General features: G+C 37.3%; 4 protein-coding genes across 6 annotated transcripts; 2 read left to right on the top strand and 2 right to left on the bottom strand.

The window, feature by feature from the left end:
* The first annotated feature begins 1,919 nt into the window (after window positions 1-1,919).
* LOC126600709 (heterogeneous nuclear ribonucleoprotein Q-like) lies at window positions 1,920-14,053 on the top strand. 3 transcript variants are annotated; one of them, XM_050267342.1, is made up of 9 exons: window positions 1,920-1,979; window positions 10,733-11,201; window positions 11,277-11,393; window positions 11,608-11,748; window positions 11,916-12,089; window positions 12,611-12,818; window positions 12,907-13,088; window positions 13,388-13,473; window positions 13,678-14,053. In XM_050267342.1, exons 2-9 carry the CDS (start codon window positions 10,767-10,769, stop codon window positions 13,811-13,813), a joined length of 1,479 nt encoding a protein of 492 aa, XP_050123299.1. In that variant the 5' UTR covers window positions 1,920-1,979; window positions 10,733-10,766; the 3' UTR covers window positions 13,814-14,053. The 3 variants fall into 3 exon arrangements, with proteins under 3 accessions (XP_050123299.1, XP_050123297.1, XP_050123298.1); XM_050267340.1 differs by lacking the exon at window positions 1,920-1,979 and adding an exon at window positions 9,499-9,665; XM_050267341.1 differs by lacking the exon at window positions 1,920-1,979 and adding an exon at window positions 9,516-9,665 and having other exon boundaries at window positions 10,618-11,201.
* LOC126600719 (replication protein A 14 kDa subunit B-like) lies at window positions 6,252-8,612 on the top strand. Its single transcript, XM_050267352.1, has 3 exons — window positions 6,252-6,592; window positions 7,476-7,734; window positions 8,323-8,612. Exons 2-3 carry the CDS (start codon window positions 7,479-7,481, stop codon window positions 8,385-8,387), a joined length of 321 nt encoding a protein of 106 aa, XP_050123309.1. The 5' UTR covers window positions 6,252-6,592; window positions 7,476-7,478; the 3' UTR covers window positions 8,388-8,612.
* A 229-nt stretch (window positions 14,054-14,282) lies between the features above and the next one.
* On the bottom strand, window positions 14,283-17,273 carry LOC126600712 (F-box/kelch-repeat protein At1g57790-like). Its single transcript, XM_050267346.1, has 2 exons — window positions 17,150-17,273; window positions 14,283-15,606 (listed from the first exon to the last, which is right to left on the bottom strand). Exons 1-2 carry the CDS (start codon window positions 17,176-17,178, stop codon window positions 14,505-14,507), a joined length of 1,131 nt encoding a protein of 376 aa, XP_050123303.1. The 5' UTR covers window positions 17,179-17,273; the 3' UTR covers window positions 14,283-14,504.
* A 2,240-nt stretch (window positions 17,274-19,513) lies between these two features.
* LOC126600710 (uncharacterized) lies at window positions 19,514-21,011 on the bottom strand. Its single transcript, XM_050267343.1, has one exon. It carries the CDS (start codon window positions 20,885-20,887, stop codon window positions 19,697-19,699), a length of 1,191 nt encoding a protein of 396 aa, XP_050123300.1. The 5' UTR covers window positions 20,888-21,011; the 3' UTR covers window positions 19,514-19,696.
* Between the last annotated feature and the right edge of the window lie 6,542 nt (window positions 21,012-27,553).

Below are 27,553 nucleotides of genomic sequence, written 5' to 3'. Positions count from 1 at the left end.
AGAAAATATTCAAATGATTTCAATTTAACATCCACATGAAAGTGATGAGGTAAGAAGAATGCCGGAAAATAAATTAATATAAATTTTCTTTTGAAATGTTACAAGTAATGTATGTACAACATGCATTTTTGCAACAAGATTTCGGGCTTGTTTGGGATTTTGTTACGGAATGGCTAAAAGTGTTCTATGATGCGAAAAGCACTTCTAACTTCGTTTTGGGTGGAAAACCGCCTTCCGACTCTTTAGTGGTTTTTTGAAGAATCACTTGCTCTTGAGGAAGCACTTCCAAGTGCTTAGTTTTTCAATAATTCTTTTTTTATATGTTTATAATAAAAGCACTTCTAAAAGAAGCGTCGAGGAGAAGTGCTCTCAATCAAGCCCTTTAACTACTTTATAGCAGTTTAGGGGTTTTCTCTGCACCATCTAATTGCAAGGATAGGGTTTTTGCTTTTTGTAAAATTGGAGATGATTGTGCATCATGTCTTATGAGGAAATAAATTAGGGTTTCCAAGATTGAACAAATTGGTTCCACAGTTGATTGGATTTTCTCAAGAAATTGATTATCTGATCTAATCATGTCGGTTTTCAAATGTAGGGATTTAAGCCTATAAAAACCGATAGAAAATAGATAACATTGAATTGCATTTGATTTGTGGGTTTGAGTGAATTGATTCAAAATTTGAACACTCCTAAATGAAATTTCAAATCTTTTGATATTACTAAAAATAAAATGGTAAACAAGATTCATGAAATCAAGTAATTAGGACTAATTTGATAGGGATATATGTGCTTACCTCAAGGATTATTCAATACCGAACGCCTCATTTCAAACTTGCAAAACACAAGAAACTTCAGAAGTTTAGTCAGAAGCACATTGCGAAGCTGAGAAGAAAAAGAATCTTAAGTAATGAATAAGGTGACAAAATGAGTCAGGATTATGATATATAAGAGTTCGATATGTCCAAGACAATTAACTAAACGAATCAAAGGTAAAAAGGTAAATGACAATGAGAGAAGATAATTATCTTTTAAAATTTTAAAAAGGGAAAGTTGTGTTATTACCTTTTTAATTAATAAAATTCTTTTGTTTTTTTTCTACAGTCAAAGACTCAAAGTAGGGTGAGACTAAAATATGTGTCGGTCCCAGTTTCCACCTAATTTCTCTTAAGGGTCGAGGCATGGTCAAGAGACCGTAAAAAGTATCCTGGATCATGTTTTCGACTTATTGAAAAGTTTCTCGGGTTCACTCCAACAAAACCCTCACATATTCCCAAACCCTTTCATCATTTCACTTTTACCGTTCTTGGAATCCTGCCCTTTCTGTTGCTCATCCTTCCAAATCTACTTCTCTCTTTCGACGCAATTCTCTAGCCGATCCGTTGCCGCCGTCAAGTAAGATTTCAAACCCCTAACTATCTCTCGAATGCAAAGCGCATTGTTTGGCTCTCACAGAGAAACTGCCATAAGGGAAAGTTAATTTCTCCTTCAATTTGGTTTCTCAGTAACCAAATGCAACGATTAAATGTGCTTTTATTTTTGTTTGATTTTCTATTAATTTTCGGTGTAAATTTTGTTTTGTTGTGAATTTCCCTTGCAATTGTTGTTTCAAGTGCTGATTTGATGCGTTGAGTTTGCCTTTGCTTTTTTTTTTTTTTATGAAACTCAATTGAGCAGGGTGCTGATGTTCTTAATCTCAGTAATTCTTTTAAAATTATTTCATGTTAAATCTGTTTATATTAGGGTTTATTGTTTGTTTTTCGAAATCGATAAACTACGTCCCAATATCAGAGATCCAATAACTTTTGAATATCTATGTTGGAAGTTCCCTAGACGACACTTAAACCTCAAAAGCTATTCCCTATTTGTTTCCGTTCGTTGGGTTCGAGCTAAGTAAGAAAGCTCAGAGCTCCGAATTAGGGTTTCCGAGATTGAACAAATTGGTTCCACAGTTGAATTAATTGTTCGAAGCACCGGCTCAGGTACTTCCTCTCTATCAAATTTACATTGTTTTTCATTAGATTTTTCCTCCAATTTTTATATATATTTTGGGGATTATTTTCGCTGAAATATTCAATTTTCTGTTCTAGTTTTCTAATTTGGATCCTTGAAAATGCAAATGAATGGTTTTTGTTCACTTGGGTAGTGTTATTTTGTGTAGAAATATGTTTGGGCCCAAAATATTGGTTTGGGTTGAGTTTAGAATTGTTCTCGGCCCAGAGGCCGTGCTTATGAGTCATTGGGGGTCATCCGGCTTATGGGCCACATAGCCAAGGCCGGCCGTGTCCTATTAGAAGTCCATGGGTGGTTGAATCCTGATACGAGAAGGAGTTTCGACAGGATAATGATGTAGAAGTTTGGGATTGAATGCGGCCTGATAAGGGGTTGAGTTCAAAGTCCTAGTAAGAGTAGGAGTGGCCGAGATAAGGTTACATCGGGGAAAGGAGTTCTAGTCCGAGTATGATTGTGATTCGATCGGAAGCAGTTTGACTACTATAAATAGAGGGAGGAGGACATCATTAAAACCCCATCAAATTCAACACACAAACTGCCCTGCGCAAACCCTCGCTTTCGCGAAACCTCTCAACAACCTTGAGATTTTTATTTTCTTTTTTCGCCGACACATCTTCAGTTTGGATAAACAACACTGTAAAGATAACCGGTGAACATCTTCAGTTTGGATAAACAATATTGTGAAGATAACCGGTGAACATCTTCAGTTTGGATAAACAACACTGTTGCCGTAAAATCAGCCGACCGTGGAGCACCTTCAATTTGGATAAACAGCACTACGTCAAGGCCGACAGGTTATCTATCCAAGTCTTGGTCGAGAAGGATTTTCGAGTTCTTATTGGTAGATGTCATTTCATTAGCCTTCTCGGCGAAGTGAAGTGTTACGAATTATTGGGCTCGGCACATTAAACGTTGAGTTATTTATGATTAGTTATTCACAAGTAGGTTTTAGAGTTCGGCATTCTGATGGCCAAACCACTTTCACAATCAAGATGTACATTTGTTTTGAGTACTTGTGCCCATATAGTCTGGTGTCGATTCGGCGTGCTTATACTCATGGTCTAAAATATCCATAATATCTCGATATTTCCATCGAAATTTCCGTGTTTTTGGACTACTGATATTTTTTTGGACTACCGATATTTCCGATATCATCGATATTTTAGACCTTGCTAAGTCACTCATGTATCTTACCATGCAATGTATCACGTGTAAAATATTGTACTAATTCATTATATATAAATGATTATGGTGTGTTTAAATTTCTTTCATTAATTACTACATATTTTCTACACTCACAATGTTTGCCAGCTCGCTATATAATCAACTTAAATCAGCTATATCTATCATGCAATGCATTTCCTTCCAATTTTTTGTGATAAACTAATAGATAATTGACTAAATAAACATCCTGCAAAGTTTCAATAAAAATTTCCAAGTTTTTCTTACAATTTCCGTGGTTTTTATTCAATTTTTATCGATATTGATAATATCCCGATATTTCTATCGAAATTTTCGTGTTTTTGGACTACCGATATTTTCGATATCATCGATATTTTATACCTTGCTTATACTTTAACGAATATAATCACTGTGACTAAATCCGGTGCTGACGTTTTGTGAACTTTGCAGAACTAGTAGCTTTGTCTTCAAGCTCTAGAACCCAAAGGCTGAGAGTGTTCCTTCCTCGGTCGCAGTTGCAAGATTGAGAAGTCAGCCGTGTGCTCAACGTAACATCAACATATTTCACTCCTCGGCCGACAAGTTGGCACGCCCCGCATACAATCGAATGACGTAGTTAGCTCATTAGCTACTCGGGCTGCGCGCCACGTAGGCTTAGTAGTTTTTAAGGTTAACAAATATAAAGAGGGTATCCGAAAGTAAAACAAATTCCGAGAAAGGGTTGGAATCAAAACGAATCAATTGTTTGGTTGGTTGGCTAGGTTTGGGGAAATTGGGGACACTTTTGAGGTGGTTGGTACTGTTTAAAAGTTCTAGAATTTAAGGCATTTAGTTGGTTTTTAATTGGATAGGATTGAGTAAGGGGCTCTATAGCTCAGTCGGTTAATAGCATTCGCAATTGAGCCTAAGATCCCGAGTTCAATGCCTCAGTCGCCTATCGCTTGTATGGAATAAAAAAAAAAAAGGTTGAGATTTGGTTTCATCATTTTCTCAAGCTTTAGTTCGGTAGAATCTTGCTTTGTTAATATATAAGTGCGGATTTTAATCGAAGGGAATGCTAGAACTGAAAATTTTCAATGTTTTGTAAAATGTCAGCCTCATACTGTTTCAGTTGTGATGTTCAATATGTTATCATATATATGATTTCTGCTATATTTTGTTTGATTTCTTATTCATATTCTTTCCTTTTTATTTTTTTTTTCTCTTTGGGCATGAAACTCTCCAGATAGATATTTAAACAATTACACCATCCATTTACTGTCGAATGTCGATATCTAAATATTCGAGAAATTCACTACTTTCCATATCTGTATTCTTTCTTCAGTGAATGCTTTTGGCTACTGTGCTTTCTTCACAGTTGCCTTGCAAGCTTGTCATTGTAGATATATAAGTTGCCGAAAACAAGGACAAATATTTATGGGGATGCATCTGAAAGGCATGTAGAATTTAATAAGCGGATGGACCTGGATGGAGACAATGATCCTGAGGAAACAATAGAATAAGAGGTTAAGTATGAAAAGGTAGAGGAGGATGAGGAAGTTGAGGTGGAAGAAGATGAGGATGACGGTCTCTGCCTTGGCATGTCACTCGCGTGCACGCGTCTCTTGGGGGCTTCTGTCGCTCCAGCGCCGAGTTTCACTCGTGCTGGTGGGGTCCACACTATTTTTTGGGCTAAATCCTGGCCAGTTTCTGGCTTTTTTTTTTTAAGGTTTTAGGTTTTAGACCCAAATTAAAACTTGGGTTGGAATGGATTGGGGGTAATGTAAGGGAAATTATAGGTTTTAGGCCATGGGTTGGAGTTGGCCTAAAGGGTGGACACATGGTCATGAAACTGTAAAAAATGTACTGAGTCATGTTCCTGACCTATTGAAAATTTTCTCAGGCTCACTTCAATAAAACCCCCACACACTCCAAAATCCTTTCGCCATTTCACTTTTGCCGCGCTTGGAATCTCACCCTTTTTTTCGCTCAACCTTCCAAACCTACTTCTATCTTTCGAAGTGATTCTCCGGCAATCCGTTCCCACTGTCAAGTAAGATCTTGAATCCCTAGCTCTCTCTCAAATGCAAAGTGCACTGTTTTGCTTTTACGGAGAAACTGCCAAGAAGGGAAAGTTAATTTCTCTTTCAATTTGGTTTCTCAGTAACCAAACGCAGTGCTTAAATGTGCTTTTATTTTGTTCGATTTTCTATTAATTTTTAGTGTAAATTTTGTTTTGTTGTCAATTTCGATTCTGATTGTTGTTTCAAGTGCTGATTTGCTGCGTTAAGTTTGCTCTTTTTTTTTGCTTTTTCTTTTTATGAAATTTGATTGAGTAGTGTGTTGATGTTCTTGATCTAAGTAATTCGTTTAAAATAATTTCATGTTGATTCTGTTTATATTAGGGTTTACTTACGATTTTTTGTTTTTCAAAATCGAAAGCAAATTTTACCCAAAAAAGAAAATATTCAAATGATTTCAGTTTAACATCCACATGAGAGTGATGAAGTAAGAAGAATGCCGGAAAAGCAAATTAAAATGAATTTTCTTTTGAAATGTTATAAGAAATGTATGTACAACATGCATTTTTGCAACAAGATTTTGGGCTTGTTTGGGATTTTGGTACGAAAGGGCTAACAATGTTTTATGATGCCAAAAACACTTCTAACTTCGTTTTGGGTGGAAAATTCCGACTCTTTAGTGGTTTTTGAAGAACACCTGCTCTTAAGGAAGCACTTCCAATTGCTTAGTTTTTTAATAATTCTTTTTTATATGTTTATAATAAAAACACTTCTAACAAAAGCGTCGAGGATAAGTGCTCTCAATATGGGTGGGTTCAAAAAACTGAAAACCGAAACAAACACCGAACCAAGAACAAAAAAATTGACCAAACCAAATTAATTAAATTAATAATTTTTTTTATATTTTATTTATTTAATTATCTGTTTTGGGTATTATTTTTTAAATCCAAATGTGCTAAAGCCCAATGTGTTGCCAAAATATTAAAAAAAAGGCCTTTAACTGTTTAACAACTCTAAACTTTTAAGCCCAAATGTGCCACACCTTACCATCTACATCTAGGGATTTGCTTCCCGTATTGACCTAACCTCCTGTCCCACTCAACTCATCTTTTCCCCCAATTTCCCATCTTTCCTCGACGACATAGCCAAATCCAGACGAGACTATCATCGATTCACCACCATCGTCACCCCATCACAGCCGTCGCGACCACAACTCAGTCCTCCCTCTCAAATCTTGATCGTCGATTCACAGTCGATTCTCAGACTCCCTCTCGAATCTCGATAGCTGAGCTTCCTCCTTCAGCTCATGTGAAGTCGACTCCGACCACCACCACCAGCTTCTTCTCTAAACTCCGACACCACCTAACGGTTCTTGTCGAAGCCAAATCTTCAATCAAAAGGTATTCAATTTTAGGGATTTAGGAAGAGTAACTTAGGGTTTTCTAGATTTAGGGATTTTGGGTTATTGATTTGCTGCTAGTGTATGAGTTTCAATATTTAGATTTTGTGCTATTCGTGAAGATGCCATAGAGTTTTCATTCATTCAACATTATATGATCCGAAACATGGGTATTTTTCTCAAAGATCAAAATCGGTTGGAGTGCTGCAGAGAGCAATTAAGTTGAATCAGCTTGATGGTATTTAAAGGTTAAATGTATTAGTATTTCATTTTACTATTTTGATTTTGCGTCAATTGTGTGTTGGATTCATAGCATCATGTAATTTATAGATTTCAAGCATGTTAGCCATCACGGCTGAATGTATTTGTATAAATTTTAGTGGCTTTGATTCGTTTATGTGATTATGCGTGAATCTATGTTGGAAGAATGATAATCGGAAGGAACATAAATTGGACAGAGACCAAAGAAAGTATGGGTTGCAGATTATGTGTTTGTTTCTTTCCATCTGATTCAATCCAAGTTTTTAGTTTATTTTTGTTGTGTTGGATAAAAGATTCATGTTCTGAATAAAAAATAAAAAAAAATTTCATAGAAAAAACCGAACTGGACTGAAACCGAACCCAAAAAAATCGAACCCAAAAAACCCAAGGAAAAACTGAACCAAACAGTAACTTCGGTTTGGTTTCTGGTTTCGGCCAAAAACTGAACCGAACGGAACCGAACCCACCCCTACTCTCAAACGAGCCCCTTAACTACTTTATAGCAGCTTAGGGGTTTTCTCTGCACCATCTAATTGCAACGATAGGGTTTTTGCTTTTTGTAAAATTGGAGATGATTTTGCATCATGTCTTCTGAGCAAATAAACCTTTGATTTGATTTGCAGGATATGGATACATCAAATCCGGCAGTTTTTTTCAATGCAGAGTTGTTGCGACTGTATGTTGGAAGGCGGGCTCGGGCACTGATTCAGGTGGTGCGAACTGAGGGTGGAACTGTCATTGGAAAATCTACTGATGGAAAGGAGCTAGTTGTGAAGGGCAACCCGCCGGTTCCTCTTACAAAATTTGTTGAGGTCATAGGCATTGCTGACAGTGATAAGTCCATCCATGCTGAGATATGGAACAACTTTGGAGAGACAATTGGTATGCCTTTTTTTCTCTATGTTCTTCAATTTCTACGTATGGTTCACACTATTTTGTAATGGCACCTCTTTTGTAATTGTTACTGTCAGAAGTTTATTTTGCTTGGATTTGGGATTGGGTGAAGTTGAATCTGTAGGAAGGGGTTTCAGCTTAAAGTTGCCAGAAAACAGTTCATTTTATTGGCACTTTTAGGAACCCGAAATATACAGTTTCTGCCTAAGTTGAATCTGTAGCAATTAAACTTGCGTGTCAACCATAAAAAGTGAGTTCCCAATTTAATCACGGGTTATGTTAAATCTTCAAACTGGTTATTTTGCTTCAAACTTCTATAGAATGCTTGCGTTACTTGAGCGTCCCAAAAGCCGTGTGTTATCAAACTGTGGTGTTTAATCTTTTGGAAGCAATGAGAACTACGTTCAGATTCTTCAGAATTGGTTATATCAATAAGAAACCCGAAATGTAACCCTTCTTCGGTTTTCATATCAGTGTTCATCTTATTGGTCTATTTAGTGCTTAATTGTTTGGGTAGTAGTCCATGTTCTTTTGCTGGTTCTGATATAATTCAATTTTTTCTTATCCTACTGGCAGACACATCTTCTTACAATCAGCTCTGTCAGCTTGCAAATGGAGAATATAAACAGTTGTTCATCTGAGTTACAACAAGATTGCGTTGTAAGCGGGAAAGGGCTTCCTTTTAATGTAGTTGGTCACGTAGTTTTAGTACTATCTATGGCAGTTTGTCGAATTTTATGGCAGTGAAGTGATTAAGATCTTGGCTATTCGACATTTGCAGAAGTCTCAAATATTCAAACCTTTTTGAATGTACCTGCAATCTATTTTGCTAAACCTTCAAAGTTCATGCGACTCATTATCCGCGAGATTGCTGTGTTTGAGTTTTTTATTTCATGTTTTGCAGATCCAATGCTTTTACTCTTCATTTTTTACTTCGACTTCATATTTTTTGATGCCTTGAGCGGTAAATTTGCCTGATCTGTGCCAGAAAAATGGGAGCTGGGTTGTCTAATTGATTGAGGACTTGGTAGTTTCTGTGTTATTCATTTCATGTGTGAATCCGTGATCATTTCTGATGGAAAATGATTTAGGCTGATCCATTCGTGTTGAGGGGATTATATGCCCGGAATTCTAACACCATAATAGGACTCGTTTGAATGTGTTTTTAAAATAACTGAAAGTGTTTTTATCGAAAATGTTTTTGGGAATTAGAAAACTTGAATTGTTTTCTGAATGTGTATTTTTCAAGATTCAATTGTATTCTTACTAAGAATTAGTACCAAAAATACTTCACGAGAAGTGTTTTCAACTATTTTAAAAACGCTTCCAAACGAACTCTTGGACTATGTCCTTGTGCATGTAGGACGGGTGTTATTAATTTGTTGTCAATCTAAACTGCAAAACAAATAATAAATGGATAATATTTGCATTCCTATGGAACAATATGTTATCCCACCTTTTGCGTATAACATATCTTTAGACTTTACTATAGAAATTATATAATTGCATCGTTCAATTTCTTTATCTTCATGTAACTTTTATTCCTAAAAAAATATAATCCCTCCAATCAGAAATCGTTTAATCATTCAAATGTAATGATTGATCTTGGCAAGGGAGATGAAAGAAGGCTTCGTTGTGAAATAATGGGCTGGAAGCCCAAAAGTTGTTCATGTCACAAAATTTACGGGCCGAAACCCAAAAATGCGGCCCAATATCAAAAAGATCACATAGTCCAATAACTTTTGAATATCTACGTCGGTAGCTCGCAAGACGACACGCAAACCTCAAAAGCTATTCCTTTTTCGTGTTCGTTGGTTGGGTTCGAGACTAGTAAAAAAGCTCAGAGCACCGAATTAGGGTTTCCGAGATTGAACAAATTGGTCCCACAGTTGAATTAACTGTTCGAAGCACCGGCTCAGGTACTTCCTCTCTTTCCAATTTTACTTTGTTTTTCATTGGATTTTTTCTCCAATTTTTTTTTTTATATTTTTGGGGATTATTTTCGTTGAAATGTTCAATTTTCTGTTCTAGTTTCATAATATGGATCTCTGAAATGAAAATTAATGGTTTTTGTTCACTTGGGTAGTGTTATTTTGTGTAGAAATATAAAGGGGGAATCCGAAAGTAAAAAAATTTCCGAGAAAGGGTTGGAATCGAAACGAATCAAATGTTTGGTTGGTTGGCTAGGTTTGGGGAAATTGGGGTCACTTTTGGGGTGGTTGGTATTGTTTAAAAGTTCTAGAATTTGAGGCATTTAGTTGGTTTTTAATTGGATGGGATTGAGCAAGGGGCTCTGTAGTTCAGTCGGTTAATAGCATTCGCCCTTGAGCCTGACGTCCCGGGTTGAATTCCCCGGTCGCCTAATGTCGCTTGTATAGAATGAAAAAAGGGATGGGATTTGGTTCCATCCTTTTCTCAAGCTTCAGTTCAGTATAATCTTGCTTTATTAATATCTAAATGCGGTTTTTAATCAAAGCGAATGCTTGAAAATTTTCAATTCTTCGTAACATGTCGGCCCCATACTGTTTCAGCTGTGATGTTCAATATGTTATCATATCTATGATTTCTGCTATATGTTTGATTTCTTATTCATATTTTTTCCTTTTTATTTTTTGTCTCTTTGGGCATGAAACTCTCCAGATAGATATTTAAACAATTACACCATCCATTTACTGTCGAATGTCGATATCTAAATATTCGAGAAATTCACTGCTTCATTGTTTATTTCGCCTGCTGAGCATCATCATCCCCTTGATAAATCATGCAGAATTCTTCTGTTGCCTGTCTCTATTACTATTGTTACTTTATAATGACCCCTTAATTGAAAATCATTGACTTTGGAAGTCCTTGAACCCATACCTCATGGCACAGATTCTTTCGAAATTCTTTCTCTGCAACTTCGTTTGGCCTCTCATGTTGTTTCCACCTTTCCATATCTGTATTCTTTCTTCTGGGAATGCTTCTGGCTACTGTGCTTTCTTCACAGTTGCCTTGCAAGCTTGTCATTCTAGATATATAAGATGCCGAAAACAAGGACAAATATTTCTGGGGATGCATCTGAAAGGCATGTAGAATCTGATGAGCGGGTGGACCTGGATGGAGACAATGATCCTGAGGAAACAATAGAAGAGGAGGTTGAGTATGAAGAAGTAGAGGAGGAGGAGGAAGTTGAGGTGGAAGAAGAGGAGGAAGAGGAAGAAGAAGATCCAGAAGAGGAGATTGAGGAAGAGGAAGAAAATAAGCAACCTGCTACAAAATCTGATGGACAGAAAAGCTCAGATGGTGATGAAGAGATGACAGTTGCTGGTGCAGAGGATGAGGAGGAGAAAACGAAGCATGCTGAGCTTCTTGCACGTCCTCCACATGGGTCAGAGGTGTATCTTGGTGGCATTCCTCATGATGCATCCGAAGAGGATTTGAGGGGATTTTGTGAATCTATTGGGGAAGTGACTGAGGTAAGACATGTTGATTGTAAAGCTCTGCGCGCATCTTGTACATTTAGGCTCATAGAAATCTATTTATGTTCACAGGTTAGAATAATGAAGGGAAAAGATTCAGGTGAGGCCAAAGGTTATGCTTTTGTAACCTTCAGAAACAAGGAATTGGCTTCTAAGGCCATCGAGGAACTGAATAATTCAGAGTTAAAGGTAATCTGAACTCACTTTTGGTCACTTATTTTCCCCTAGCATTGCTTTTGTAAATTATCAACTCAGGTTTGTGGTGCTAATAATTTCTGCATCCACTTTCTTTCACACTTTTCTTTTTGAGATAAATTACTTGGTTTCCTTACCTATAATGGAAAGTGGAACTAAGGTTTACGTTTCTTGCAACACTAACTTTTCTGCTGGCTTCCTTTTCTAGGGAAAAAGGATTAAATGTTCAACATCTCAAGCAAAGCATAGGTTGTTCATCGGAAATGTTCCAAGAAGTTGGGGAGAGGAAGATATGAAGAAGGCTGTAACAGATATTGGCCCAGGAGTCATTTCTGTGGAATTGTTGAAGGTTTGAGATATATTCTGTAATCTTTTGTTTTGCTTATTTTTGTTTCGTTCTATATTTCATTTTAGTTAACCCCAGTTTCCTATCATTTCCAGATCCTAACTGTCTTCTTGATGATTTTCCTTGTTTCTTGATCTAATTCAGTTTTCCGTTGAATCTTCTTTATACAGGACCCACAGAATTCCAGCCGAAATCGTGGATTCGCGTTTATTGAGTATTATAATCATGCCTGCGCAGAATACTCAAGACAAAAGATGTCCACCCCAAAATTTAAGCTTGACACAAATGCTCCAACTGTGAGCTGGGCTGATCCTAAAAATACAGAATCCTCTGCTGCTTCTCAGGTTAGCTGTCGCTGCCTTTTTTCACACACAAGTCTGCTATTGTATAGTTCTGTTTTTGGCTTTCTTATATTTTATTTAGGCTCTTATATATATACTTTCTTCCCACAACATTTTATCACGGTTCCTAAATATCTTTCCTGGTTGTGGGAGGTTGCTTCTCGGATGTATATATGCTCGCTTGGTCTTTATACATGGGTGCCTAGAGTTGACCCCTTTAAATTTTATTTGAAAAAGAATATAGTATATTTAGTTAGATGTATATGGGGATTAATTGGCTTCAGATTACTGTTACATGTTCTCCTTTACAGTTTGAAATTGAAAACAATTTTGAATTGATAATGCTTGCCTTTCGGCTTCCTTTTGCTTTTTCTATCTGAATACTCCAATCCATGATCTCCACTGCACTAGACCTCTTTCTTCTATGTGCAACATTACACGTGTAGAGTTCTTTTCCCTTTGTATTATTACATGCACTTGTGGATGTTGCTCAAGTCATGACATCTTTGTTTTGATTGATACAGGTTAAGGCTGTGTATGTCAAAAATTTACCAAAAGACATTACTCAGGATCAGCTGAAGGATCTGTTTGAACATCATGGAAAGATAACAAAGGTGGTTCTCCCGCCCGCCAAAGCGGGACAGGAAAAGAGCAGATTTGGTTTCGTGCACTTTGCGGAAAGGGCATGTGCCATGAAGGCATTGAAGAACACTGAAAAATATGAAATTGATGGTAGCTTTCTTATGCTCTTTTACTAGTCTCAATAGTTAAACCAAAATTTTCAGGAGAGAATCTTAATTCATAATCTTTTGTTTCATAGGTCAAGTTTTGGAGTGTTCTCTTGCAAAGCCACAATCAGATCAGAAGTCTTCTGGATCATCAAATCATCAGAAGTCGGCCTTACTTCCAACCTACCCACCACGTCTGGGGTATGGCATGGTAGGGGGTAGTCCATACGGTGGTGGCTTAGGTGCTGGATACAGCGGTCCGGGATTTGGACAAGTAAGATTTAAATTATAGTGTTATCATGGCATAAAATAAACAAATAGGGCTGTCTGTCTGTAAACTTGATAACATGTTGAGCATACAAGGATATTTCGTTTGTCTTGTAATAAAGTTAGTCACAAGTTTAAAGTATCTTTGTTTATGTAACAATTTTGACAACAAAAACTACACGTCTCTCCTGTGAGACAAACTTCAAAAAGTTAAAAATTGCTCATTTAACTTTCTACGATACTTCCTATGTCTATAGCAAACTCTCTCTGGATATGTTCGCTGATATAGGTCTCAATTTCTTGCAGCCACTGATATATGGTAGGGGACCAACTCCTGCTGGCATGGCAATGATGCCTATGCTTTTGCCTGATGGAAGGATTGGATATGTCCTGTAAGTAACGTTTCTTTTGGTACTTGTTCGCCGCATGTACCATCTCATAGTCGATTTGCGGGCTTGTACAAATCAGTCTTGTATTGTTTGCCTGCTGATCTTGCATTTCAATCCAGCGTCTCTTCCATATGAAATGTACTCTGTTTGTTTCAAGTTCATATTTACTTTGCTTCCGAAGTTGAACTTCTGCATTTCTTTTTCTAGGCAACAGCCCGGAGTACAACCACAGACGCCTCCACCGCAGTCCAGAGGTGGAAGAAGCGGTGGCAGTGGCAGCTCAAGTGGTGGAAGGCGAAGCGGTGAGAACAGCCGCGGCCGTCATCGCTACAACCCGTATTAAATTATTGAGTTCTGCCTCTTGTTTCCAGAATGGAAAAGAAGACAGCATATCGGATTGACAATCAGGACTTTGGGCGTGTGAAGGAATGTACACAATTGGGGTTGTGCAATTCGTTATAAGTTGTAAAACAAAATCAAATGTAGTTGATTCATGTTAAAGAAATAACTGCTTAGAACCGATGTCCGTGCAGTATGCTTAAACTATGTTTAGTTAAACTATGAAATTTGTGCTGTTGAATTTCGTTGCACTTTCGCGTAAAAGAACTGCGGTTTCAAAGACAACCGTGGTTTGATTGCTTTTCGAATTCTAGCTCCAGCTTGTCGAATTTCTGGTTGGATTAGATGCTTACCTTCCGAAGAAAACCATGTCAAACAAAACTTCAGGGTAGTAAACGAGCACCCCACCTGCCGAACTCAGCATTGTGCAACTCAGTTTCCCTGCTGGATTCTGGCGTCCTAAAACATAGAGGTAGGCTAAAGTTTTAAGAACTTAGAAAATGAAGCATTTGTACATACTGTCTGAATATGTTCATGTAACTTAAGGATCACTTACACAGAAAGAAAGGAACAGTTCAAATTTGAATGAGTTCTTAAAGGAGTATAATTGACCCCATAAACAACTTGTTACACATGAAGTATCTATAGCACAACATCCAATTGATCGCGCAGACGCGAATTATTCGCTACAACTTTCACCAATTTAAGGTTGAGAAGTCTTGAGGTGCTTCAATCCAAATCTTCTTAAAAGGATCTTGCTCTCCCCAGTCATGACACTCCTTGCGAGGATGGTATCTACAAGAGTCGAGGGAGTAGGATATGCAACACCTTCCGTAGAAACGAACTTTCGAGAAGTAGACGCTGTTTCTCATGATTCCAGGCAGGTCAATTCTTGAATGAGATGACAAGAAACTCGCAAACAGTGTCAGGCCATCGAGGGTCATCATTTCTTCCCAAACCATGTTCATCTGATCCAGCTTAAATATAATCGGGTTTTCACTTGAACATGTATATATAACTAATATGTTTCCCTCATGCTCAGCCATAAACTTACCTTTCCACCAATTTTTGGCAAAAAAGTTCTCCGGGCACTTGGGTGGAGGAACGGCAAGAACACTCCAAGTGCGTTCTTCGGGGTTGAATACCCCTAGCCAACCGGTGAGGCTCAGACAATAAAAGAGTCCGTTGCAGAAAACAAGCTTGTTCCAAATGCTACTCACAAAGGGCAACCGGTTTTGGAAATTAACAGTAGTCCACTCTCTTTCCCCAGGACGACAAGTGCTAATAGCAACAACTGTGGGGCTGATGTGTTTCACCGTAAACAGTATGCAGCTGGCAGAAGTTGGGGCACAAGAGAATGCAACTATCTGATAAGTCAACTCGAATCTTGGTACCTTTATTATCTTGCGATTGAAGGGATTAAAGAAGAACACGCGGTGAGATCTAGGTCTGTATAACAGTAGCCAACCGTCTTTAGTGTAGCAAATCCTAGACCCAGTCAGCTCAGGTAACTCCAAGGAGTAGATTTTGCGCTGCGATGGATCATAGAATTCATATAGGTCACCAAATCTGGGAAAGTACATAAGCAGTGGTGATTGGTTGACCACCCGCACAGAAATGGCAGCTGAGTGCCATCTCTTGCATACAACAGATACGCGAATGTTATCCCGCAGAGTTAAAGTAGACACAATGAGTTCCAAAAGTTCGGCAGGAAGGTCAGACCAAGTCTGCAGCTCCAGTTTATCCTTTTTCATCTTGCTTGCTTTTCTGTTACTATTTGTGATTGTTTCAGCTAACCTATACATCATAAATTCATATAAGTTAAACGAAACACAGATATGAGCTAAGACGCTATAAGGAAACGCTAAAGGAAAAATAATTATTTCCATAAAAGTAAGACACAGCTAGCAATAAATCAACATTCTATTATTAATCCGAATTCTTTGGCATGTAACCGCCAAACCAAATGCGAAACACAACCCTTCCCCCTAACCCGTCAAAACAGCCACACACCACATTCACACCCATCCCAAAACAAAAGAGTATGAAGTCATTTCGGAATTACTAAAAATTGGACCCCTTCGATAACATATGATTATGGTTAAAAGTACTACCGAGAAACACAAAAGAAATCAATAGTTGTACTGGCCCCCACAACCGTTGAGAGAAAAACATAATTGTAACTAATCAACTATCATATTCATTTCCCCCGCTACCGTTTCTTGTCAACACTATCATATTCATTTCCAGGTAACATACGAATCCGACAAATAAAAAAAAATCCCCACAAACGACAAGAGAAAAACCTGGTTGTAACTAATCAACTACCATATTCATTTACCGGTAACATACGTACAAATCCGACAAATAAACACAATTCCCACATCAGACAATACAAAAACCTGGTTGTAACTAATCAACGATCACATACTTTTCGGATAACATACAGATCGTGCGAATTTGACAATTAAAACAAAGAGTAACAACCTGGTTGTTACTAACCATCACTTTTTTTTCGGGTAACGTACGGATCGTGCGAATCCAACAATTAAACACACAATAACCACAACAGAACAAGAGATAAACCTGGTTGTAACTAATCAACTATCATATTCTTTACCCATTCTTTTTGGGTAACGTACAAGATCGTACTGGTACTTTTGCTTAAGCAAGATAGGCAAACAAGCAATTAATGAACCTAAGACATAATGAGCTCATATAGAAAGGAAAATATGATCACACAAGAACCACTAAAAACCCTTACCTTGGATGCCCAAAGTTATCAAGAAATTAAAATATGCACAACATGAAACCGAAAACCATGAGATTGCTCTGAATTCATCCAATTTAACATTTTTCCACAATTAAAGCCTACCCTTTATTTCTTGATAGTATTACATTCCCAAAAGACACTATGATCTAGCAATGGCTAGGGTTATAACTTTTAACCCATTTAACAACCCGGTCGAAATTTTCAATTTTGACTCTTGAATCCAATTTTAAACAAATTCAAACTAATTCCTATCCAAAGAGCTTATTGACATTCTACTATAAAACCCTAATTTCTCCAAAACCCTAAATTCACAAACTTTAGCCACACACAAAAACCCTTCCCCCAAAACCCCATCAAAATTCTCACAATTGACTTCAATTCTCAACAATTAAACCTAATTCTTGACTTGAAAATCATTGCTTTTCAATCATAACCCCTAAATTGATCCAAATTCCTAAAATCCTCACACCCATTTCCTAAATCCAGAGTGAAAAAACAATGAAATGAAACATGCAAATTACGAAATGCTTTCACTGAGTAAAAGAGAATTGAGAAAACAAATCTTACGATTTCAGCTTCCTCTTTCTTCCGGCCATGGCGAACCCAATTGCACTGCTGTTTAGAGAGAGAGAGAGAGAGAGAGGGGAGAGAGAGTTTGAGGGAGGAGAGACGGAGGTGTTATATTATCACTCCCGTCACTACTTGCATAGAAAACAACACGTGTGAGCTGGTCGGTCAAGCCAAATCAAGTGCATGCGTCACCACAACTTTACAGTGAATACAGCGAATAAGCAAGTGAAATGATGAATTTTTTTTAAAAATATATTGTGTGGCAGTTTTCTAATGGCTGTAGCTCGTGAGGTAACTTGGAGGGGTTTGTAGGTGAATGAAACTGCAGTGTAATCACTGGAACCGGATGCCGTGTTACTGTTTGCGTGCGTGTGCGGTTCATTTTTGTCTGGGTGCTGTTGACTGTCAGAATTAGTTTACTACACAACAAACTGACTGCAACCGTTTTTCATGCAGAAGGTGAAAATTTGGGAGTAGGATTCTTTTTCTAAATTTTTCACTTCTATGTGAATGATCATGATTAAACTATATCGACATCTTATTTTAACTTTTGTTTATAAAGAGAAAGACAAAGAGGAAAGAGAAAGAGATGGGGAAGGAAAGCGAGAGGGTTTGGAAGGGGGAAAATCGTACTCCGAAAATTTGAACTAAGCTACGTAATAAATCACTCCTAGTTTACGTCATTGGACTGATAGTGACGTGTGATTAATGACATCATTATTATAGAGATGGAATGACGCTAGTGTTATGTTTCTCACTCCACAGTATAAAATCATAATTCATGAAAGTTAAAAATCACTTTTTTTTTGTCACGTAGTACTACTGCCTAATGATATTCTGTTATACTAAAAAGTTGTGAGTGAAAAATCTAACGTCTAATTCAAACCATATCGGTGATTAATCTAACAAAATCTATCGTTTATAAAAAAAAAAAAAAAAATCTAAGGTCAAATATTGTAAATAGTAAGTTCGAAGATATTTTATTTCGTTACCACGTGATGTAAATATATTGCTATGTAAAAAAAAATAAAAAAACTCACTTCATTTGATTACTTTTATGGATATTTCATAATTTGCAGAAATACTATATTTGATCTACTACCTAGCTTCTTCAGTTCATGAATCTGATTTTTTTTTTTTGTCAAACGATAAATTTTGTTAAATTAGCCATCGACGAAGTTTGAACCCATGCCATAATACAAGGGCTCAACACCTTTCCACATTGTGGTAAAGGGTCACATGCAGTTCATGGATCTGAATTTAAGGTTCGCAATTTAATTATTTTTCACGTTTCTTAGGTTCATATGTAATAGTGTGTGACACACTGTTTTGTCAAGTTTTGTTGGAAATTCTTAGTTTGGTTTGAGGATTTGCTCTCTTTATGCAGCCATGGCATCACTGCACCAGGAGTTTAACATTTTAGCAGCATCGCCACCGAGTAAAAATCAAGCGGTCAATGCACTTTCGTACAATGTGCATTCGGGGTACTTCAATGGCGTGTTCTCATGTCGCGGGGGTTGCAGCAGTTCTAAAAAGCTCAACAGGTGCTTCAATGGCGTGTGCATTCGAGCCCTGCAGAAATATTTTCCGCCTTAATGACAACAGGTTAAGTTCGTTACCTTGATAAAGTTATTGGCCAATTTCCTAACAAATCAAACTTTTGCGGTCTACTTGTCTAGCGGTTGTCTAACAAGTTATCAATTTTCGATTCTTATGCAGCAAACACCAAGGACAACAACGGAAAACCATTCGCGTTCGGTCTGGTAAAACTGAAGCACCACCATATGACAGACGAAAGGACATTGCAGTCATGTACCTGTTCCTCCATGCTTTCTTAACTACCCGTTCATCGGCATTGGAGCTATGAGCGGACATTTGTCATTTTATCTAACGGTGACCTTCAAAGGCAGACGAAAGGACCTACAGATATTCAAAGTTTCCGTGGATTCTCCTCCGAATGTTGATGTAGTAGTGGAGCCTGAGGTGTCGGATTTTTCTGGTGGGGTGAAAAAGGCAAGTTACAGGGTTAATTTCTATCCAAGCAGATATTCGGTTCTCGTCTATGGCAGCATAACTTGAAGGATGGATTTTATCATGTCAAGAGTCCAATTCTCCTAAACCTTGTTATGGAATAAGGATTAGGGAATTCATATATATTTTTAGGAGAATTGGACTCCTAACATGACAACTGAATTCATCACTCCAAGTTATGCTGCTGTAGAAATCAACCCGAAAAATCCAACACCGCAGGATTTCAACTTACAAAACTGGAAGCTATACACAATTCATGCAATTTATCATAAATTAACAAAAGAAGAAATAAACTTACAAAGCAGGATTTCAACTTCTAAAACAAGCGTGTAAAAAATCACATCAGTCTTTAAGTTAAAAAAAATCTTTAAGTACAAACCCAGCAGCAAAAGGGGCCTAAAACATACTTTAGAATCCCACTAGTCAAAACAAAAATCTTTGTTCTGCCGGCAGAATACCAAAGATTTCATAAACCCGAAACCCAAAAACCAAAATCTGTCAGTGGAATTACAATTAGCAGCAACAAAGTGGACAGTGAATCAAACCGTTCTCATTGCACTCGCCGCATTTCACCATCTTCTTTTTCACCTCATCCAAAACTTTGCAGCTTCCATTGCAAACCATGCACATCACAAATCTCATTCCGGCACAGCCTTGGCATCCGATGACCGCCCTCGGAATCCCATCAAACAGAATCCCAAGCTTCCCTTCCTCCTCCAACTTCACCACCTCGTCGGCGCCACCAATCAGCCTCCCCTTCACAAATACAAGTGGAACTTTAACCTCCTTGGTCCCCATTAGCCTCCTTATCTCCTCCTTAAAACCAGAATCCATCGATATATCACGCTCGAGAACATGAACGAGGTGTGACTCCACAATGGACCTCAAATTGTTGCAATCCTCAAAAGTCTTCCTAATTCCTCTCAGTGTAGTTGTGTACACAACAACTGCATTCTCGCCGCCCGGTGGGCATTTTTTCTTGAATAATTGCAGCATAGACTCCGAATCCTTGGAAGAAATTCTCAATTTACGGGGCTTTGGTGACAGCGGAACCATCCTCTTGATCTGCTCTTCCTCCTCAGACATTTCCTTCTCGTAAGATGCAACCAGTTCCGGATCAAACAGGGGACTTAAACTCCTCCGTCGCGACAAATCGCTGCCAAAGCTCTGCCTTTTTACCGCAACGGGCGACCCTTTTACTCCAGGGCTCCAATTCAACATCTTCTTACACGAATTTTCGCAGCCATTGTTAGGTTTCAGAACCTGTTTCGGGCTATAACCCAACACATTAACATTCACCACTCTCTCTTTATTATTCTCCTTCCCTCCAAATCGCTTCGATTTCATCGGCGACCCGATCTGACTCAACAACTTGAACGGAGTCCTCGAACCGAAATCTGCAAACCCTCGAAGTAGCGCACTCGATTTCGGGCTCTTCTTCGTCGGATTCGAGATGGGTATTCCTTCTTCGAGCCCCTCCATGAGTTCCCAGGCGTTGATAACCTCCGGATCTTCCCGGGGCGGCGATGATTTCATCGCGGCCCTCTTGCTCTCCGCAACGCCGTCTTTGGTGGGTTGTTGGCCTTTTTCGAGGTTCAGAACGCCGTAAGTGCTGGAAGTGAGAGAGACGACGTGGTTGATGACGTATTCGCCGCCGCCATTGTTATCTTCTTTCTTGAACAGTTTCGATGAAGCGCAGCCCATTGACGAGTGGGGCTCTCTCTCTCTCTCTCTCCCCCCCTCTCTCTCTGCGATTTCTCTGTCTCTCTGCTTTCGATTTGAAGCAAAAGATGTTTGTGGGTATTGGATTGAGGATCGGGCAAGGCGAAGTGGGAGTTTTTCTTTTGATGTTGTTTTTGAATCTCAACGGCTACCTTGTCGGCCAACGGGCCACAACGGTCCGAAAATTCGAATGACATCGAGGAATTTCTGTAGGTAAGTCCTTGTCATCTTTTGTTATTTGCTAATTTATATCTTATATTTCGTGTAATTATGTATTTGACCCACAAAGTTTTTGCTTGCAGCACCTTTTTCTTCTTAACTTTTAATTTCATGCCAATGTCTCACCGCATATTAGCTTTATCAAATATTTCCTCAAATTGAAAGTTATTTTTCTTTATTTTGTACACGTAGAACCCTTAAATTTGTTGCAGATATGTTAAGTTTCGATTCGTCTTAATATGTTCTCATACCTCAGTTATCAAAATTTCAAGTATGTACTAACATTATGTTCACATATACACCCTAAAAGTTAACCATATGCATTACATGTGATGGAATTAACGAAAAAATTGTGACAAAAAATCAACAGTTGCGATGAAATATTGGAACTAACAAAAAGTTTATCCTCAAAACCAAATTGAAAGTTTAGAGGGTAAATAGAACAAAGTTCAAATTTAGTGGGGCGTGCTTCGCTTAATTTTGCCCTTGAAAATTTATCTTCATACACTTGAGTCCTTCTTTCTCTCTGTCGTCTCCTCCCTCTCTTACCCATTTTTATAATTAGTTTCACAACATTTTCATAGTTTTTTTCTTTGAAATATGATATTTTCTTTAGAAATATACTAATTTAATGAGAGAGTGATTTTTTAAAAGTAAACAAGATGGTGATTTGAACTTGAATACAAAAGGACAGATATATATTACCCTAGCAAAGTGGCATAACTTGTGAATCAACATGTTGTGTTTGATTTCTCTTCCCACATATCGTTTGTATTAAAAACAGCCACTAACGCGAGTGATTAGCCAAACTGTTCCCTAGAGGGTTGTTACATTGATTTCCTACCAAAAAAAAAAAGTTAGTAAGATTGTCTAGGAATTGAAAGATTTGGATAAAATGCCACTGAGGTGAATTCATAGTTAGGAGCTGGAGTGGAGTGTAGAGTATATTTTACAAAAATATCTTGGGTGAACGGTCTCATCTTTGCTTGTGCACATCGTCAACAAGGACGGCTTGCTTTGCTTTCTTATTATTTAAGGTTTTTTTAGGGTATCCATGGGGGAGACAGCCTACGTTGCAGCTGCAGCGTCTATCTCCTTGTATCCTCAGAGGGGATGTTAAGGGAGATCGAAGGGTGTATTCGCACATGATTCTAAATTTGAAGGGCCTCTAAATTTTTGTTATCTAACATCATGTAATAATGTTATATATTTAAAAAATTGTTTTTATTAGCATTTTAAATTGCATTGTGCATTCCTTATAAGAGTATTTTTTTTTTCTTTCTTTCTAAATATAAAAACTTGGAGTACAATGAGATATTTTGAGTGTTAATAATAACACCCTGAAAAGCGGTAGTTTCTTAATTTTATTATATAACAACGTTATACATTCAAGTGAAACTTTAAAGTTAGAGGTTTGATATTATTTTTTTTCTTCATGTTTGGCTATTTAAGATAAAACTGCTTTTGATTATTTAGTGAAGGTTATGTTTGTAGCTCTTTTTACTTATCATTAAGGACATCTGTAAATATGCAATCATTGAGTGCTAAAGCTTGTTTTGATTTTTTTTTTTTTTTGAACAAACAATATTATATACTCTAAAAGGGTGGGGGAGTGGGCTAAGCTTGATAATGGGCTAACAATAATATGATTCAAATTCGCATTTGGCGAGAATTTAACATAAGACCTTTCACTTACAAGTGAAGAGGAATACCGTTAAACCGTAGTACTAAGTGACTTTGTTTTAATTTAAGTGAATGTTTTCTCGTATCAATATATTGTTTTACTTTTTTAAAACTTAAAACTATCTTAGGGAGGACCCCTTTTACAAATTTCACACAAGATCTCCAAAATCTCAGAGACGATCTGGTATCCTTCTTACAATTTTTCTCATTGGTTACTCCTTTGTATGGACTTTCTTTGTAACCCTTGGCGTTTGTCCGGGTAATGCGCATCCAGTTCATTGAAAAAAAAAAGAGAATCTGTGTAGAGTTCGTGTAAATTTTCAACAAATTTTATCCATTAATTAAACGTCATAAATCACCAGAATTCAGAGAGTTTGAGCATCATGCAATGCAGTTTCAGGTGTTGCCTAACACATGGATGGATTGTCTGCTCTCTTAACACCAGTTAAAAATTCTCGAACTCAAACTATTAAACAAATCAGTTCGGAATATTATGTACTACAATGTAGCGCTTAGAAATTCTCGATCTGGAATTCTATACTATCTATAGTAACAAAATAGCTAACAAAAAAAAAGTAAGGTCCAGCTCCAATTAATGCAAGACTTATAGTCTCGTGCTTTAGTTTAAAAAGTTAAGGTGGTGAGGTTGAGTATTTATTCACCAATGCAAAGACTTACAATCTTAAACGATTAGAGTATTTTAATTTTTAAGACTTGAGTCTAAATTTTTTTGGTGCGTATTGAAGATTTCCTAAAAATTAAAAATTAAAACTTTAATAATTGTTGTACCATATAAATGGGTCTCGCTATTTAGCCCATCAACTATGTAAAATAGCATAAAACTATTGTCATAAAAGGATAACATGCCCCGATCCTAACGTCATCTGGACATCAGGATGGACACGAGTTGGCCGACACTCGAGGATGCCGAAAGCCATCCTACCATGCATATGCAAACAACATGTAAAACATGCATGGGTGAAGCCACATAGGGGCAAGGAGGGGTGGCCGCCCTTCCCCTCATCGCACATCAAGCCCAGGACAGTGGTTCCGCCCCTATGGTTTTCTAGGTTTCGATCATGCAAACTCTTTTTTTCTTTTTTTTTTCAAAATACCCAAGCCTTGCATTTGAATAAATTTATGCAGGCTAGGTGGATTTGAATAAATTTCGTGCATGTCCAAATCCTCCTTCGAATATTTCAATTAATGCAAATTCTCCTACAAATATTCCGGGTAGTTCACATAATTTCCTTGCAAACCCTGGACTTAGACCTTAAATGGATGTCCACATATTTTTGGTACTTTAAACCTTTTAAATTTCACCCCTCACTCCCCCTGACAATACATGGCTTCTGTCACATCCCGGCCCGGGTCCACCACACATCCCTAGCCCGTTTCACCATTGTAGCACGATATTGTCCGCTTTGGGCTTACCATTCTCTCACGGTTTTGTTTTTGGGAAATCACAAGCAACTTCCCAGTGGGTCACCCATCCTGGGAGTGCTCTGGCCTCTTCTCGCTTAACTTTGGAGTTCCTACAGAACCCGAAGCCAGTGAGCTCCCAAAAGGCCTCGTGCTAGGTAGGGATGAGAATATATATTTAAGGATCACTCCCCTGGGCGATGTGGGATGTTACAGCTTCGCCACAGAAAACATGCATGCAAATTTATGCCGAAAAGATCAAACCTAAATAAAATATGTAACTTTAAACATTAAAAATATGAGAATGCAGGGACATGTTTAGAGCATACCACTAATCAAGAATACGGCGGAATGAATAATTTTTAAAAGTGCAATTACAAAGGAAGAGATCCAATATAAGAGAGAAGACTCAAAGCTACCGATACAGGAATGCCTCAATGCCGGAATTGTACAACTCATTTCTAAATCCTTAAGGAGGCGCAAAAACAAAGGGTGAGCGGACCCGCTTACCCTCAATTTAGGGAGATCCTCTCATTGTAGCGTAAACTCTAACTATTACCCTGTCAAATGCTCCAGCCTCCATGTACCGTATGTAATGAACCCGATTATGTAGTGGAAATGATAACTAAACCAACATGGACGTAGCCCAACATCGAGTGAACCACAATGTATATTGTGTTTTTGTACACTTGTGTAATTTTACGATCAGATCTAAGGGAGTTCACATTTATGCATCAACCAGAATCAAGGTGGTGAATTTGAAACATGCATGATTGAATTTGAGCAATCGATGTCACAATCAATCGTTTTCCCTTTTGGTTTGTCCATTATCTTGTTTAAGGCAGAATGATGCTATATGATATATTTTCTTGTGTTGATTAAGTACACTTTAACTTTAATTGTTTAAAGAGGGCAAAGGAGTAAACGAAATGTCACACGAGTCTTAGCTTAGGTTTCTCACTGCATGCAGGTCCCAGGCTCCAGCTGCTAGCTTCTTGTTCATTTCCTTAATTCTTTCTCCCCTCCTTTTTGAAAAGGTATGAAATATACATCTTCAAATTCCAAGTTGATCATCTAGAAACCTTTTTATGGTAGGGCAACTAAAATAAAGCTTGATGCGATTAACCATTGCCCTTAAAAGTGCTGTCCAGTGCTTTACTTTTGGTTTTCTATGTATTAAGTTACTTTCTCTAGGGTTGACAAAATGAATCCGGCAATGTCAATGCTTAAAAAAAATCAAAGCAAAACAAAATGTTCGACAATATCCACTCTCTTATGTATTACGGTATAATTTATAGGGCTAACGACATTTTACACATAGTTTATTAAAGTAATTTTCGGACCGCGTTATGTGGTTTCAATTTTCTCAAATAACACACTATGAGGTTTTGGAATTGTATCAATTTACAACTTTTTGTCTCTTTAAATGTCTACTAACCCATTAGATTATAGAGTTTCTTTGTCAATGCAGTCAAGGTTTAAAAAGACGTTAGGGGCTAGTGTAGTGACGGGCTAGACAAGTCATAGGCGAAGGCCTAGGCGAACTATGTTGATTTAAGTAAATTTATTATGTATTGTATAAATAAGGGTCTGCTTATATTTGGAAAATACATAGTGTCTGCTTATATTTGGAAAATACATAATTTCAATAAGAGATATAAACTGCAAAACATAATGATATGTAGATTATAAAGTATTGGAACATAATGCAAAAATAGTGGAGCCTGAGGTGAGACAGCCTACGTTGCAGCTACAACGTCTATCTCCTTGTATCCCTTAGAGGTGGTGTTAAGGGAGAGTGAAAGGTGCAGTCGCACACAGCTCTAAATTTGAAGAGGTCCCTAAATTTTTGCCATCTAACATCATGTACTAATGTTTTATATTTAAAAATTTATTTTTATTAGCACTTTAAATCTCATTGTGCACTCCTTATAAGAGTTTTTTTTCTCTTTCTAAATGTAAAAATTTGGAGTACAATGAGATATTTTGAGTGTCAATAATAACACCATGAAAAGCGGTAGTTTCTTAATTTTATTATCTAACAACATTATACATTCAAATGAAACTTTAAAGGTTTGATGTTTTTTTTTCCATCATGTTTGGTTGTTTAAGATAAAACTGCTATTGATTATTTAGTGAAGGTTATGTTTGTAGCTCTTTTTACTTATCATTAAGGACGTTTGTAAATATGCAATCAGTGAGTGCTAAAGTTTGTTTTGATTTTTTTCTTTTTAAACAAATGATATTATATACACTAAAAGGGTGGGGAAGTGGGCTAAGATTGATAATAGGCTAACAATAATGTGGTTTAAATTTGCCTTTGGCGAAAATTTAATATAAGACCTCTCACTTACAAGTGAAGAAGAATACTACTAAACCGTAGTACTAAGTAACTTTGTTTTAATTTTGTTTTAATTTAAGTGAATGTTTTCTAGTATCAATATATTGTTATACTTTTTTAAAACTTAAAACTATCATAAGGAGGACCCCTTTTACAAATTTTGCACAGGATCCCCAAAACCTCAGAGACGTCCTGGTATCCTCCTTATAGTTTTTTCTCTCTAGGAATTGTCGGTTTTTCTCATTGGTTACTCCTTTGTATGGACTTTCTTTGTAACCCTCGGCGTTTGTCCGAGTAATGCACATCCAGTTCACTAAAAAAAAAGGAGAATCTGTGTAGAGTTCGTGTAAATTTTCAACCAATTTTATCCATTACTTAAACGTCATAAATCACCAAAATTCAGAGAGTTTGAGCATCATGCAATGCAGTTTCAGGTGTTGCCTAACACATGGATGGATTGTCTGCTCTCTTAACACCAGGTAAAAATTCTCGAACTCAAACTATTAAACAAATAAGTTTGGAATATTATGTACTTCAATGTAACGCTTAGAAATTCTCAATCTGGAATTCTATACTATATATAGTAACAAAATAGCTAAGACAAAAAAGTAAGGTCTAGCTCCAGTTAATGCAAGACTTATATTCTTGTGCTTAAGTTTAAAAAGTTAAGGTGGTGAGGTTGAGTTTTTTTTTTTTTGGATTTCTTCACCAATGCAAAGACTTACAATCTTAAACGATTAGAGTATTTTAATTTGTAAGACTTGAGTCTAAATTTTTTTGGTGCGTATTGAAGATGTCCTAAAAATTAAAAATTAAAACTTTAATAATTGTTGTACCATATAAATGGGTCTCACTATTTAGCCCATCAACTATGTAAAATAGCATAAAACTATTGTCATAAAAGGATAACATGCCCCGATCCTAATGTCATCTGGACATCAGGATGGACACGAGCTGGCCGACACTCGAGGGTGACGAAAGTC

Source organism: Malus sylvestris, chromosome 14 (assembly GCF_916048215.2).
Source record: "Malus sylvestris chromosome 14, drMalSylv7.2, whole genome shotgun sequence".
NCBI classification, from domain to species: Eukaryota; Viridiplantae; Streptophyta; class Magnoliopsida; order Rosales; family Rosaceae; genus Malus; species Malus sylvestris.
The sequence above is the reverse complement of the archived record's forward strand: the minus strand, read 5'-3'. Positions and strand labels throughout refer to the sequence as shown.

Bases quoted from the DNA above. Each gene is read 5' to 3' on its own strand.
- LOC126600719 (XM_050267352.1), top strand. From the start codon at position 7,479: ATGGATACATCAAATCCGGCAGTTTTTTTCAATGCAGAGTTGTTGCGA. The intron at 7,735-8,322 runs GTATGCCTTTTT...TCCTACTGGCAG, and splicing joins CAACTTTGGAGAGACAATTG to ACACATCTTCTTACAATCAG.
- LOC126600709 (XM_050267342.1), top strand. From the start codon at position 10,767: ATGCCGAAAACAAGGACAAATATTTCTGGGGATGCATCTGAAAGGCAT. The intron at 11,394-11,607 runs GTAATCTGAACT...TTCCTTTTCTAG, and splicing joins TGAATAATTCAGAGTTAAAG to GGAAAAAGGATTAAATGTTC. The intron at 13,474-13,677 runs GTAAGTAACGTT...TTCTTTTTCTAG, and splicing joins GGAAGGATTGGATATGTCCT to GCAACAGCCCGGAGTACAAC.
- LOC126600712 (XM_050267346.1), bottom strand. From the start codon at position 17,178: ATGGCCGGAAGAAAGAGGAAGCTGAAATC. The intron at 15,607-17,149 runs GTAAGATTTGTT...TATGATGTATAG, and splicing joins AGAAAGAGGAAGCTGAAATC to GTTAGCTGAAACAATCACAA.
- LOC126600710 (XM_050267343.1), bottom strand. From the start codon at position 20,887: ATGGGCTGCGCTTCATCGAAACTGTTCAAGAAAGAAGATAACAATGGC.